The 15447-nt window shown below is 57.6% G+C and overlaps 1 protein-coding gene across 1 annotated transcript in view; it reads left to right on the top strand.

Moving 5' to 3' along the window:
- Window positions 1-64: 64 nt before the first annotated feature.
- Window positions 65-15447, top strand: part of MAP3K11 (mitogen-activated protein kinase kinase kinase 11) — a 20693-nt gene continuing 5310 nt past the window's right edge. The window contains exons 1-8 of the mRNA XM_011965184.1: window positions 65-2725; window positions 9841-10021; window positions 10210-10358; window positions 10469-10644; window positions 10779-11022; window positions 11499-11612; window positions 12221-12356; window positions 12450-12541. Of these exons, the coding sequence (XP_011820574.1) occupies window positions 1987-2725; window positions 9841-10021; window positions 10210-10358; window positions 10469-10644; window positions 10779-11022; window positions 11499-11612; window positions 12221-12356; window positions 12450-12541 (1831 nt within the window). The 5' untranslated portion in view covers window positions 65-1986. The remainder of the gene's footprint in view (window positions 2726-9840; window positions 10022-10209; window positions 10359-10468; window positions 10645-10778; window positions 11023-11498; window positions 11613-12220; window positions 12357-12449; window positions 12542-15447) is intronic.

The following is a 15447-nucleotide window of genomic DNA, read 5'->3' as shown; positions in this document are numbered from 1 at the left end:
GCATGAATGCGCAAGCGCAGAGAGGTGGTGGCGCGGTAGGACGCGACGGGTGCCATTTGGGCGTGCGCAGAGTCCAGAACTAAAGCAAGTTCATGCGTAAAAGCGACTGGGCGCATGCGTAGACCCAGGCGTCGCCAACCCAGGGTAGACGACTGGGCGGAACCAAAGAGACAGTTGAGTAGCCATTGGGTAACGGCAAAGTAATTGGCGCACAGCTCTTCCAATGAGTTACAGGAGACGGGGAAAAGATGGAGGCGTGGAATCCCCTAGTTGCAGCGAGTGTTCTGCACTACCGAAGCACGCCCCTCTCGGTCCGCCCCCTTTAATGCTGGACCTCCTACGTCCTGATCGTTTCTCGTCTCCCAGCGGCGTCTACTTCCGGGTCAGAGCTCAGACCTAGGGTGTAGAGAACAACCTTCCGGAACAGGCAGGACTAGTCGAAAAAGGATAGCGTCGTCTTTCTTAAAGTGACAGGCTTAAAGCAATTGGGGCAGCCCTATCCAGAGGTTGTGAGGGCGACTCAGGTATTCTGAATCCAATCGTGGGCAAAGTTCTGGACAAGTCTCAGGATTCTGCTAATGGGGAAGGGATATGAAGAAGCGGATTGTTTCCCAGGTGAGGAGAAGAGGAGAACCTTAGACAATCCACTCCAAGAGCTTGAGGTGCAGCCAGTTCCGTCTGTCCTCCAGTCTTCCCCACCCCATCCCACTAGCTCTGCGAGGCAGAGCTTTCTTGTTCTCATATCATATATGAAAAGAATGGCCGGGCGCGGTGGCTCACGCCTGTAATCCCAGCACTTTGGGAGGTCGAGGCGGGCGGATCACGAGGTCAGGGGTTTGAGACCAGCATGGTCAACGTGGTGAAACCCGTCTCTACCAAAAATACAAAAATTAGCCAGCCGTGGTGCCACGCGCCGGTAGTCCCAGCTACTCCGGAGGCTGAGGCAGGAGAATCGCTTGAACCCGGGAGGCAGAGGTTGCAGTGAGCTTAGACTGCGCCATTGCATACCAGCCTGGGTGACAGAGAAAGGACTCCGTCTCAACAAAAGAAAAAAGAAAGAAAGAAAGAAAATAATGAGGCTCAGAATGGATGGATCGCACAGTCCCACAACTTCGCAGCCAAGACCAGACTTGGGTTCACCCCCTTCCCAAATGTGGTTCTGTAACCCCGTTTTGCTGACGCCAGTGCGGATGCAGAGGACAGAGATGGCCCATCCTTAGCAGAGACCAACCTGCACCTTGGCCAGCAGAGCACGCAGCTGGAGGCTTTTCTTTCTATATCTCAAAGCCTGCTGTGATGGGGAATCTGGTTCTGCCCTTTCCCTCCTCTGCCTCTCCTGGCCCGCCTACCCGGGAACTCCCCTGCTGGAGCCTCTGGGAGGGGAGCGGTGCAGGCCGCCCGCGTCATCTGATGCTGTTTCCTGCAGGAGGGAGAAGAGCGGAAAAAAGTGAAACTCCACCCTCCACCTCTGCCTCCCGCCCCCGAGGCCAAAGTACAAAGGGAGGAGGAAGAAGGGAGCGGGGTCGGAGCCGTCGGGACCAAAGGAGCCGGGGCCAGGAACAGGCAGTCTGGGCCCAACTGTGGACGCTCCCTCCACCCCCGCGCAAAAAGACCCAACCGGAGTTCAGGCGCTGCCCCTGGAGGCCCCACCTTAGGCTTGGCGGGGGCCAGAGCCAGGCTCCCAGGACTGCTCCAGGACCGAGGGAAGCTCGGGCCCCTCCAAGCTAGCCATGGTGAGGCGTCGGAGGCCCCGGGGCCCCACCCCCCCGGCCTGACCACACTGCCCTGGGTGCCCTCCTCCAGAAGCCCGAGATGCGGGGGGCCGGGAGGCGACACTCCTGGCTCCCCAGAGAGGCGTGGGTCTGGGGCTGAGGGACAGGGCCCGGATGCCCAGGTTCCGGGACTAGGGCCTCGGCAGCCAGCGGGGGTGGGGACCACGGGCACCCAGAGAAGGTCCTCCACACATCCCAGCGCCGGCTCCCGGCCATGGAGCCCTTGAAGAGCCTCTTCCTCAAGAGCCCTCTAGGGTCATGGAATGGCAGTGGCAGCGGGGGTGGTGGGGGCAGTGGAGGAGGCCGGCCTGAGGGGTCTCCAAAGGCAGCGGGTTATGCCAACCCGGTGTGGACAGCCCTGTTCGACTACGAGCCCAGTGGGCAGGACGAGCTGGCCCTGAGGAAGGGTGACCGTGTGGAGGTGCTGTCCCGGGACGCAGCCATCTCAGGAGACGAGGGCTGGTGGGCAGGCCAGGTGGGTGGCCAGGTGGGCATCTTCCCATCCAACTATGTGTCTCGGGGTGGCGGCCCGCCCCCCTGCGAGGTGGCCAGCTTCCAGGAGCTGCGGCTGGAGGAGGTGATCGGCATTGGAGGCTTCGGCAAGGTGTACCGGGGCAGCTGGCGAGGTGAGCTGGTGGCTGTGAAGGCAGCTCGCCAGGACCCCGATGAGGACATCAGTGTGACAGCTGAGAGTGTTCGCCAGGAGGCCCGGCTCTTCGCCATGCTAGCACACCCCAACATCATTGCCCTCAAGGCTGTGTGCCTGGAGGAGCCCAACCTGTGCCTGGTGATGGAGTATGCAGCTGGTGGACCCCTCAGCCGAGCTCTGGCAGGGCGGCGCGTGCCTCCCCATGTGCTGGTTAACTGGGCTGTGCAGATTGCCCGTGGGATGCACTACCTGCACTGCGAGGCCCTGGTGCCCGTCATCCACCGCGACCTCAAGTCCAACAACAGTGAGTTTCTGGCGGCATGGTTGCGGGTGGCATGGCTCTGGCACACACCTGCTCCCAACCTTCCACTGAGCCTAGCTTAGGGTCTGCTGCAGGTAGGAGCACTCGCCCTAGGGGGTCCCAGCTGACCAGGTGCCCATGGGCTCAAGCTAGCCCCCAAACAGAGCTCCAGGCACCCAGAAGAGTCTTCCTGTCCCAGCCTCAGAAGTCCTTGACTCCAGCCTGCAGCTGAGGTTTGGACAAGTTAAGAAATTGGGATTTCTCAGGTGGGCCATAAGCATCCTGCCCAGCTCTGGCTCCCACCTCAAGGAAGTCCTCTGGAAGCTCGCGCTCCCCATCTTCTCCTCCCCTAAATTCATATGCATGGAGTTGGTGCTCTGTTCTCTCCTGTCATCATGGGTAGCTCCTCCAGAACAGATATCTCAGAGGGGGAAGCCCTCCTTGGCAGTCAAGGCCAAGGCCAGGGCTGGAATTCTGGCCTAGCCCTCCCTGGCTGCATGACCTCTAGCTCGTTACTCCAACTCGGAGCCTCAATTTCAGACTCTGTAAAAAGGGAGAGTGAAACAGCTCAACAGCCTGGGCAAGCCTGACCTGCGATCCCCAACCCGCAGCGGGTCTTCAGCCGTGGAGATGGACATTTGAGGGCTGGATCACCAAGAGGGCCTAGCCTGCAATCAGTGCTTGGGGTGGGAGTGCTGGGCTAAGGGAGACTCCATCTCCCACCATTTTAAGCCCCCAACACGCTTTCCATCACGGCCCAAGAGAAGCAAGTGGTAGCTTCAGAGGGCTTCCTGGTGCGCGCAGCATTTAGAGAGCGAAGGCATGGAAGCAGGACCTAGCACACAGCAGGGACCAGGAGCAGGGGCCTCCTAGAGCCCAGGGTGCAGGCTGGAGAGCAGCAGTAGGAAATGCAGGAGGGGCCAGGCTCAGTGGGGTCACTGGAAAAGCATGAGACATTCTTAGAGGGGGGTCCATGTGGATATTTTGAGCCTCCTGGCCTGGGCTGACCATGGACAAGGGGCTTGCAGGAAACAGAGTGCTGAGCCGCAGATATCCAAGTTCTTGCCAGGGCTGGAGGAGCCAGGGGAGGCCTGCCAACCACCTCACCCACTCTTCTCATCCCTAGTAAGGTGCAGTTCCCACCTCTCAGGCTCAACCCTGGGCTCTATCTAGGGACCCCCACTACCTGCCCCAATCTGAGGGGGATTCCCCGAAGGCGCAGGGGGAGGGGACTCCCATCTTCTGTTTTTCCTCCGTTTTCTTTCCAGAAAAAATGGAACAATAGCCCAGGCCCCTGCTCCCCACCCTCCCCACTGCTTCCTGCGTTTCCTGCTGCCCTGAGCCGGCTTCCTGTCCCTGCTCCAGCCCCTGCTCCCTCCCTAGCCCAGCTGCCTGCAGGGGAGGAAAGAGCTGGGGGTGGAGGGCTTGCGGGAGGAAGGAGCCTGGAACTGCTGCCCCACTCCCCTCTAGTTCCCCTGCTTCCCTCTCAGAGTCTGGGAGTTGGTGGTAAAGGGCAGGCAAGGTGCCCTCAGCCTCCCTGAGCCTGGCATTTAACCTCGGAGACCCCAGTCTTAGGCCCAAGTTGCTGTCTGCGGGATTGGGGTGGGGGGAGTCCCTGGGCTTGGGGGGGCACAGGCAGGAAACAATGGCATGATTTTCCTGGACAATGGGGGCCTTGTGAGGAAGCCTGGCGGGGAGAGGAGGGGGAATTCTCCAGGCCCACGAGTCACAGGACTGACCAGCCAGCTCGGCCTGGGCCTGACCTCCCCCAGTTCTCCCCAAAAGGACTCCCCCTCCCAAGTGGGAGACCTGGCCCAGGCCTCCCAGAAAGGAGAAGTAGGGACCACAGGAGGGAAGAGGAAGAGGCGTGAGCTGCCCAGGCCACTCCCAAGCCCCACAGAGGCCAGCCTAGGGAGGGTGTACCGGGGCAGCTGGCGAGGTGAGCTGGTGGCTGTGAAGGCAGCTCGCCAGGACCCCGATGAGGACATCAGTGTGACAGCTGAGAGTGTTCGCCAGGAGGCCCGGCTCTTCGCCATGCTAGCACACCCCAACATCATTGCCCTCAAGGCTGTGTGCCTGGAGGAGCCCAACCTGTGCCTGGTGATGGAGTATGCAGCTGGTGGACCCCTCAGCCGAGCTCTGGCAGGGCGGCGCGTGCCTCCCCATGTGCTGGTTAACTGGGCTGTGCAGATTGCCCGTGGGATGCACTACCTGCACTGCGAGGCCCTGGTGCCCGTCATCCACCGCGACCTCAAGTCCAACAACAGTGAGTTTCTGGCGGCATGGTTGCGGGTGGCATGGCTCTGGCACACACCTGCTCCCAACCTTCCACTGAGCCTAGCTTAGGGTCTGCTGCAGGTAGGAGCACTCGCCCTAGGGGGTCCCAGCTGACCAGGTGCCCATGGGCTCAAGCTAGCCCCCAAACAGAGCTCCAGGCACCCAGAAGAGTCTTCCTGTCCCAGCCTCAGAAGTCCTTGACTCCAGCCTGCAGCTGAGGTTTGGACAAGTTAAGAAATTGGGATTTCTCAGGTGGGCCATAAGCATCCTGCCCAGCTCTGGCTCCCACCTCAAGGAAGTCCTCTGGAAGCTCGCGCTCCCCATCTTCTCCTCCCCTAAATTCATATGCATGGAGTTGGTGCTCTGTTCTCTCCTGTCATCATGGGTAGCTCCTCCAGAACAGATATCTCAGAGGGGGAAGCCCTCCTTGGCAGTCAAGGCCAAGGCCAGGGCTGGAATTCTGGCCTAGCCCTCCCTGGCTGCATGACCTCTAGCTCGTTACTCCAACTCGGAGCCTCAATTTCAGACTCTGTAAAAAGGGAGAGTGAAACAGCTCAACAGCCTGGGCAAGCCTGACCTGCGATCCCCAACCCGCAGCGGGTCTTCAGCCGTGGAGATGGACATTTGAGGGCTGGATCACCAAGAGGGCCTAGCCTGCAATCAGTGCTTGGGGTGGGAGTGCTGGGCTAAGGGAGACTCCATCTCCCACCATTTTAAGCCCCCAACACGCTTTCCATCACGGCCCAAGAGAAGCAAGTGGTAGCTTCAGAGGGCTTCCTGGTGCGCGCAGCATTTAGAGAGCGAAGGCATGGAAGCAGGACCTAGCACACAGCAGGGACCAGGAGCAGGGGCCTCCTAGAGCCCAGGGTGCAGGCTGGAGAGCAGCAGTAGGAAATGCAGGAGGGGCCAGGCTCAGTGGGGTCACTGGAAAAGCATGAGACATTCTTAGAGGGGGGTCCATGTGGATATTTTGAGCCTCCTGGCCTGGGCTGACCATGGACAAGGGGCTTGCAGGAAACAGAGTGCTGAGCCGCAGATATCCAAGTTCTTGCCAGGGCTGGAGGAGCCAGGGGAGGCCTGCCAACCACCTCACCCACTCTTCTCATCCCTAGTAAGGTGCAGTTCCCACCTCTCAGGCTCAACCCTGGGCTCTATCTAGGGACCCCCACTACCTGCCCCAATCTGAGGGGGATTCCCCGAAGGCGCAGGGGGAGGGGACTCCCATCTTCTGTTTTTCCTCCGTTTTCTTTCCAGAAAAAATGGAACAATAGCCCAGGCCCCTGCTCCCCACCCTCCCCACTGCTTCCTGCGTTTCCTGCTGCCCTGAGCCGGCTTCCTGTCCCTGCTCCAGCCCCTGCTCCCTCCCTAGCCCAGCTGCCTGCAGGGGAGGAAAGAGCTGGGGGTGGAGGGCTTGCGGGAGGAAGGAGCCTGGAACTGCTGCCCCACTCCCCTCTAGTTCCCCTGCTTCCCTCTCAGAGTCTGGGAGTTGGTGGTAAAGGGAAGGCAAGGTGCCCTCAGCCTGCCTGAGCCTGGCATTTAACCTCGGAGACCCCAGTCTTAGGCCCAAGTTGCTGTCTGCGGGATTGGGGTGGGGGGAGTCCCTGGGCTTGGGGGGGCACAGGCAGGAAACAATGGCATGATTTTCCTGGACAATGGGGGCCTTGTGAGGAAGCCTGGCGGGGAGAGGAGGGGGAATTCTCCAGGCCCACGAGTCACAGGACTGACCAGCCAGCTCGGCCTGGGCCTGACCTCCCCCAGTTCTCCCCAAAAGGACTCCCCCTCCCAAGTGGGAGACCTGGCCCAGGCCTCCCAGAAAGGAGAAGTAGGGACCACAGGAGGGAAGAGGAAGAGGCGTGAGCTGCCCAGGCCACTCCCAAGCCCCACAGAGGCCAGCCTAGGGAGGGAGCTGGTGGCCAGGTCCCTGTCAGAGGCCAGGGAGCCCTAAAGGGGCACTGAGAGCTTCCCCTAGCTTCAGGGTCTCTGGCCCATTCTCCTCTGGGTGACCCCTGACCTCCCATGCCTGGGGTCTACATCAGACACCGGAACAGCAGCTGGAGTTGGGACAATGTAAGCACAGAGAGGCAGCTTGGAGAGAAAGCAGAGGATGGGGCTTAGCTGGCAGAGCCGGGAGCGGGGAGGTAGCAGAAAGGCCACAAGCACAAAGAAGTCCCGAAACTTTGGGTGAGTTGCTGCCCCTCTCTGGGCCTCAGATTCCCCACCTGAAAAAGGTGGAGAGTGGCTACTCGGCCTGAGATACTGGAACAGCACTTTGCCAGTCTCGGATGCCACAAGTGGCTGGAGACCGGGCCAAGCAGCAGCAAGTGTTGGTCTTCAAAGGGGGAGTTGGGCCCTGGCACCAGGGGAAGTGCCCATTTCCACTCCACCCACTGCCCCAGCCTGCTGCGTTTCCCCTTTGGAATGAGCTTGTGCGGGGCTTGCTAAATGGTCAGGTCCCCAGCCTCCAGCAGCCAGACTGGAGGCTATTGTGAAGCTGGCAGTAAGGAGTGACAGAGGAGAGAGAGGAGGGTGGAGATACGATATGAGCTTTAGGACAACTGGTCTTTAGGATGCTTCTGTCAGGTGGCAGCCCCCATGCAAAAGCTTTAAAAGGGTGGTCTTGTTTCGTGCTCGTGACAGCCGTCTGAGGAGGGTTTTGTTGTCATCTTCGGCTTGATGAAGTGTTCAGGATTTGGCTCCAGGGTCTGGCTCAGAGGAGTAGGTGGATTTTGAGACCATTCTCTGGATTAGGAAAAGTTGCAGGAAAATCTACTGGGCATGCCGGGATAGTAAAGGTGGTCATGGAGGGCACCTGGACATTAGGTAGAGCTGCTGAGGGGTAGCTGAACCAATTTGTCTGGCCTGGAGTTGCAAATGTGGAAGATGCCAGTAGGGAGAGGGAGCTGGTACCTGGAAGAGGCTGAGTCAGCCAGGGGCCGTGGGCAGAGGTTGAGGAGAGGCCATGCTCTGAGGAGCACCAGCGCTGAAATGGCTGAAGGTGGAGGACGCAGAAACAGCCAAGCAGCCAGGGGCTGTGGGGGCTGAGGACAGTGGGGCAGCGGGGATGGCTGGCAGCAGTGCGAGATGCCTCCTCAAGGCCCAGGTGGGCTGGCCAGCAGCAGGATCAGGGCTTGTGGCTTTAAGCCCTGAAAAATGAGCACCTTGGTTCTGCCACCTCCTCTGGGAAGTCCTCCCTGACTCACTAGGCTGTATGAGGTGCCCTTCCCATCTGCTCCACCCTGTGCCCTATGCTGCCCCCATGACAGTCGTGTCACATGGGGCAGGAGAGCTGAGAGGTGTGCCCTGACACGGGTCCAGAAACATGGTTGACCTGATATCGCTTCTCTTCCACAGTGCAGTTGGCTGTAACCAGCAAATAGAGGGGCCTTCAGACCCTTCCTGACTCTATGACTTTGTCCTCTTTTTATTCCTCAAAAACTTCTCTCACTTGAGTCATTCCTCTCCTGGTGAGAGATTTGCAAGTTGCTGCTTCTCCTGTTTGTACCAAGTACGGTGGCCCCATTTGGGTTAAAGCCACAAGCCCGTGCCACGTCTGACCATCCACGCCTACATTTACCCCAAGCTCCTCCTGTGTGGCCAAGAACCATCACTTTCTTGGACCCCACCCTTTCTCTTCCCTTCCAGCTGCATCGGTAGGTATCTTTTGGAATCTTTGCCTTGGAAGTGGCTGCACTTGCCACAGTGTGATGTGGGCACTAGGGGCCTGTGGTACCTGCTGGGCTTCTTTTCTCACCAAGAACTTCCCTCTTGCTCCCCACTCCAAGGGGGGTTCTCATTCACGCTCCTGCCTCAACAAAGTGACAGGACACTCACAGATCTCTCTTGAAATCAAAGCCATAAATGCCCAGGCCAGGCGCGGTGGCTCACATCTGTAATCCCAGCACTTTGGAAGGCCAAGGCAGATGGATGACAAGGTCAGGAAATCAAGACCGTTCTGGCTAACATGGTGAAACCCCATCTCTGCTAAAAATACAAAAAATTAGCCGGGCGCGGTGGGTGGCAGGCACCTATAGTCCCAGCTACTCGCAAGGTGAGGCAGGAAAATGTCATGAACCCGGGAGGCGGAGCTTGCAGTGAGCGGAGATCACACCACTGCACTCCAGCCTGGGTGACAGAGCGAGACTCCGTCTCAAAAAAAAGCCCAGAGTTGCTACCTTGCCAATTTTGTTTCAGTGTAGTCTTAGGGAAAAGCTAGAACACTGGTTTCAGGGCCACACAGACCAGGTTGTAATCTCTGCTGTATTTGTTGTATGACCTCTGCCAAGTCATTTCCCTGCTTGGTTTCCTCATCTGTGAAACGTGAAAAATATTATCTAGCTCATAAGTGGTTTTGAGTGCTAGGGCTGAGTGTGAAACGTCTGTCGTCGACCAGGTGCGGTGGCTCACGCCTGTAATCCTAGCACTTTGGGAGGCGAGGCGGGCAGATCACCTGAGGTTGGGAGATCGAGACCAGCCTGATCAACATGGAGAAATCCTGTCTCTACTAAAAATACAAAATTAGCCGGGCATGGTGGCACATGCCTGTAATCCCACTACTCGGGAGGCTGAGGCGGGAGAATCGCTTGAACCCGGGAAGTGGAGGTTGCAGTGAGCCAAGATGGTGCCACTGCACTCAGCCTGGGCAACAAGAGCGAAACTCCATCTCAAAAAAAAAAAAAAAAAAGGAATGTCTGACTTCAAGTAGGTCCTCAAGATCTAGACCAAGTCACCTCTGTGCCCCCAGGACCCAGCCAGGATGTCCATCAGATGAGTTTGCTCCCAGCTCTTACCCTGTCCCCACCACCTGATCCTGGAGCATCCACAACCTAGCCCCTCTTCTCTAGTTTTGCTGCTGCAGCCCATTGAGGGTGACGACATGGAGCACAAGACCCTGAAGATCACCGACTTTGGTCTGGCCCGAGAGTGGCACAAAACCACACAAATGAGTGCCGCGGGCACCTACGCCTGGATGGCTCCTGAGGTTATCAAGGCCTCCACCTTCTCTAAGGGCAGTGACGTCTGGAGGTGCGGCCCTCGGTGGGGCTGGACAGGGGCTGCAGAGGGCAGAGGTGGCTGCCTAAGTCTAGGGCTGGGCCAAGTCCAGGGACAGGGATCCAAACCACTTAGCTCCTAGTTGCTTTTGGGTGAAGTGGCAGTAAGGGGGTATGGGTTGGGAGAGGAAAGGGAACACAGACCTGTTGTCTCGCCCACAGTTTTGGGGTGCTGCTGTGGGAACTGCTGACCGGGGAGGTGCCGTACCGTGGCATTGACTGCCTTGCTGTGGCCTATGGCGTAGCTGTTAACAAGCTCACACTGCCCATCCCATCCACCTGCCCCGAGCCCTTCGCACAGCTTATGGCAGGTAAGAGGACGGGGCGGGGGGAGCAGGTGAGGGGCAGAGCTCCCTGGTCTAGGACATATCCACCCACAGACCCCTTCTTATTGTGTCCCCGCTGCACGCCGTGCCCCTAGACTGCTGGGCGCAGGACCCTCACCGCAGGCCCGACTTCGCCTCCATCCTGCAGCAGTTGGAGGCGCTGGAGGCACAGGTCCTACGGGAAATGCCGCGGGACTCCTTCCATTCCATGCAGGAAGGCTGGAAGCGCGAGATCCAGGGTCTTTTCGACGAGCTGCGAGCCAAGGAAAAGGTGCGAGGAATCAGGGGACCCAGCGTTGGAAGGAGTGTCTCCCTGATCTTCCTGGGGCAGAGTCGGGGCGGGCGCCGCCGGGATCGGTGCCAGGTGCCAGGCTGACCTCTTCTCCTTCGCTGTCTCGGGCGCAGGAACTACTGAGCCGCGAAGAGGAGCTGACGCGAGCAGCGCGCGAGCAGAGGTCACAGGCGGAGCAGCTGCGGCGGCGCGAGCACCTGCTGGCCCAGTGGGAGCTAGAAGTGTTCGAGCGCGAGCTGACGCTCCTGCTGCAGCAGGTGGACCGGGAGCGACCGCACGTGCGCCGCCGCCGCGGCACATTCAAGCGCAGCAAGCTCCGGGCGCGCGACGGCGGCGAGCGCATCAGCATGCCACTCGGTGAGGGGCGGGCCCCGGGGCATCCCCCGCCATTGGCTGCGAGGGTGGGGGGGTGGAGCCAAGTCTGTGGGCTGAGGGCGCTGGGATTGGTTTAGGGTGTTGTGGGTGGGCCCGAGAGGTGAAGGCTGGGAGGGGTGGGGCCAGGAGTGTTTTTTTCTGTCTGTGGGCGGGTTCTGGCGGAAGTATTTGCATGTCGGTCTGGGAGTAGCTGCGACCGGGAAGGGGTGGGGTTCACGAAAGTTCTGGGAAGGTCTAGGGGGCGGGGCGGGCCGGCGGCCTGGCATCTCCGACGCAGACGAGTAGCTTTCCTTATCCAGAACCAGCGGCTCAAGAAAGCAGTGAGGCTGGCAACAGTCTCATAGCCACCGTGCCGCTTCCTGTGCGGCCTGGGAGCCGGCCTTGGGCCCCTGCAGGTTGGGGTCCTGGCTCTCCTTCATCGCAAACCTGAACCCTGCTCCCCCCAACCTAAACCGCAGACTTCAAGCACCGCATCACCGTGCAGGCCTCACCCGGCCTCGACCGGAGGAGAAACGTCTTCGAGGTCGGGCCTGGGGATTCGCCCACCTTCCCCCGGTTCCGGGCCATCCAATGTAAGAAACCTCGCCTCTCGTGCCCCTCTCCGCATCCCAGCCCCTTATTCTCTTCCAGACCTTAGCCTTGGAGGTGGATCCCACTCACTATCCCCTCTTTCCGTCTGCCCCCAGGCTCCCTGCCCCAGGTCTAGACTGTTAACTCTGAACTCCCCAGGCAGCATTAATTGTACTTATTTTTTTAGTCAAATAATTGTATGACACTATGTACTACTAATTTTTTTAAATGCTTTACTAATATTAATATCTTGCAATAATTTTATTAGGTTACTATTTTTATTGTTAATCTAAGTTTTACGGATGAGAAAAGTGAAAAAAGTAACTTGCTACACAGTTAATAAGTGGAAGAGCCAGAATCAAACCCAGGCAGTTGGTGTCCTTGTCTGTACTAATTACTAACTAGCAAATGTCAGCTGAAGGGCTAGATGAGATGCCCCACCCCACCCTGGGGTGATAAACCCAAACCCAACTATCTTGCCCAAAGCTCACCCTGGGAATGGTACAGGGCCCACCCTCCTCTCCATACTGTAAAGGTTACCCCTGAAGCCTGACTCTGATGATGGAGGGAGGATAAAGATTATCTCCAATTCCATCGATTTCCCCTGTAGTGGAGCCTGCAGAGCCAGGCCAGGCATGGGGCCGCCAGTCCCCCCGACGTCTGGAGGACTCAAGCAATGGAGAGCGGCGAGCATGCTGGGCTTGGGGTCCCAGTTCCCCCAAGCCTGGGGAAGCCCAGAATGGGAGGTGAGTACCTGAGTGCCCCCCAAACCCAGCATCATCTGCTTTCCCCAAGTTCTGGAATTCCTAAAGCACCCCTCCTTGTCCTCCCATCACCAGGAGAAGGTCCCGCATGGACGAAGCCACATGGTACCTGGATTCAGATGACTCCTCCCCCTTAGGATCTCCTTCCACACCCCCAGCACTCAATGGTGAGTGGCCTTCCTCCCTCGGCAGAATCTGGCTGAGTTCCTTCCGTGGGCACCTTGGGGAGGCCATGAGAGGCGAGCAGGCAAAGCAGGAGTCCTGCCCTGGTTGCTCTCATTCTAGAGACTAGGAAACCAAGGCTGAGACAGGACAGAACTGATCTTGGAACCCAGGTCTGACCTACAGGCCCACGATCAAGCGGCATACAGCCCAGGCCTCGGCTGGGGGCCCAGAGTCTCATCCCCTTGTTCAGAGCTGGCCTGTAAGAAGGCTCTTCCCTGTCCCTGTGGCAGCCCCTGTACCTTTAGCAGGCTCCAGGGAGAAAAGAAAGACAGGAAGCCCACCCAGCTTTTGGTACCAAGGAAAGCTGGGCCCAGAGAGGGGAAGGAATCAGCCTGTGTTGGGTGGAGCCAGACTAGTGTCAGCCACACTGTGCTGCTCAGAGTCCCTTCTGGGAGCCTCTAGGTGAAGAAGAGAATGAGAAGGCCGAGCAGGCAGGATCCAGGCCCATTCTCACCACATCCAGGATAGCTCGGGGCCTTTCTGTTCTCTGTGATGGTAACTGCCCTACTGTGCCAGGCATTCCCTCCAAGCATTGATGAAGAGGGGCTACTATTACCCCATTTTACAGATAAGGAAACTGAGGCTCTGAGAGGTGAAGTAACCTGCCTTAAACCCCCAGCTGAGGATTTGAACCCAGAGAGACTTCAGCTCCCATGCTTATAGTGAGCTCAGAAGCTTTCACTTGAAGAAAGGGCTTCTCACATACAGACTGCTTAGGAAGCCAGAGGGTCAGGCAGAGAGCAGGGCTCCAGCATTGCGGGGAGGAGGGCTCACTCAGCTCAACACTGCCCAGCTCTGACTGAGGCCAGAAAGTTACGGCCTCCCTTGCCTGTGAGTCCCTGTGCCAACCTAGGGACCATCCTCAGAGCCCCCACACCTGCTGCTCACAGCCAGAATGTAGGACCCGCTTAGCCGCTCTCAGAAGAGTCCAGTTCAGCAAGCTGTTTAAACTCCTCCCATCCCACCCAGCCCATCACCTCTACCATTCCCGGAGCTACATTCGATAGTCATAACAACAGCTAACCTTTGTTGGGTCTCTTCTATGTGCCAAGCAGTTTTGTGAGGGGAGTAGTAGTATTGGCCTCATTTTACAATGAGGAAACTGAGGCACAGAGCGATCAAGTGGTTTGATGTAAGGTACCTAGTAGAGCAGAGATTTGAACCGAAGACTGTCTGTCTGTCTGACCACAGAGGCAGAGCCCCAGGCCTCCATCCGCCCCGCCATTTGCTGCTCCAGCAGCTGCAGTGCCCCCAGCATCCGTCCTGCAGGGACTGAACTGAGAACTGGAAGGCCAAGGGGGCTTCCTGAACTCACTTGCTCTAAAATGTACCAGGCCAGATGGGCCAAAGGAGAACTTGAGGGCCTGTCAACCCAGGTGTGTAGGTTGAAGCAGGTCCTGACTATTCTGCAGAACCGTCTGGCCCTGAGCTCCCAGAAGCAGGGGCACAAGGGGTCTGGACCCCATCGTTCTCAAGCTTGCCCCATGTTTTTTTATCCAAAGAATTTGTTAATTATTTATCAAGAGAAACTGTTAGCTCATATATTCATGAATAGTTCAGGTCAGTGACAAACTTCTAAGTAATTCAACCCAAAGAAATTCTTCATATTCTAAAATCACTTTGCATTCTGAGAGATACCAGCCTTCCTCATCTCCTCGAAATATTTCATGGCATCATAACTTCGTAGAAGTCTGTGCCCGTAGATATCTGAAATGCCTTCTTTCTTGGTTCAGCCACAGCAAACTGAGAGAGCCGCAGCCCCCAGGGATACAACGAATGCTCCCACAATATGAAATTGCAGATGTGTGGCCAGAAGGCCACCTGCCTGAGGTTTCGTGAAAACACTGGAAACCATGGTAGTTACTGTTCTTGATAAGAGTGTGTCAGCCTCAACACCAATGCCCTTCCTGGCTGATGAAGAAATGGATTGCCACTTGCCCCGAAAGGATGTCAGCTGCCGCAGCTCAGTGGCTGGCTGAGCATGTGGTTTCCCAGCCCAATTCCACACTCCACACACCATCTGGGTCCCTGAAAATACATGACATTGACCTCACAGCCACCCACAGAAACCCAGTTAAGAATCAAAGAATGGGGCCTCACAGAGATCCCAGACACTGTGAGATGGTCCCAGGCATAAGCCACACCACTGGAGAGCCACACACCCCATCACCCTGTCCCCAGTGGGCTGTTCTGGCCCCTGGAGAGCTGGTTGCAAGGAGTGGCACATTGGCAGGGTACACTCAGCTACACTGATAGCAACTGCCCTGTGAAGCTTGTTGCCTTGGAGTCAATAACTACGTGGCCGTGTCCTCCCCATGAGGCCCCACGGAAGCAGTTTCATCTCTGTCTATCTTTGGGTCAAGAAGAGTCACGCAGCTTTCTCCCAAACAACAGAGTTGCTAACTCTTGCTGCCAGGAAGTTTAGAGGCAGATGCAAATCCTAGCTGGATTATGTTGACCAAGTCACTTACCCTTCAGAACCTCAGTTTCTCAGGCCATTGACTGCAGGAACTTCTGTTCATTCTCATTTTGTCTGCTGGACCCTATCTTCTTTTCCCTTTGTCTCATTTCTCTCTTTTATTAGTTAAGACAGAGTCTATTTCTATCACCCAGGCTGGAGTGCAGTAGTACAATCATGACTCTCTGCAAACTCTGCCTCCCAGGCTCAAGTGATCCTCCCACCTCAGCTTCCTGAGTAGCTGGGACTACAGATGCATGCCATGTTTGGCTAATTTTTGTATTTTTTGTAGAGATGGGGTTTTGCCACGTTGCCCAGGTTGGGCTGGGCTTAAGCAGTTCACCCACCTCAGCCTCCCAAAGTGCTGGCATTACAGGTGTGAGCCACCAC

The sequence above is a fragment of the Mandrillus leucophaeus genome, unplaced genomic scaffold (assembly GCF_000951045.1).
Source record: "Mandrillus leucophaeus isolate KB7577 unplaced genomic scaffold, Mleu.le_1.0 Scaffold718, whole genome shotgun sequence".
Taxonomy (NCBI): domain Eukaryota; kingdom Metazoa; phylum Chordata; class Mammalia; order Primates; family Cercopithecidae; genus Mandrillus; species Mandrillus leucophaeus.
The sequence above is the reverse complement of the archived record's forward strand: the minus strand, read 5'-3'. Positions and strand labels throughout refer to the sequence as shown.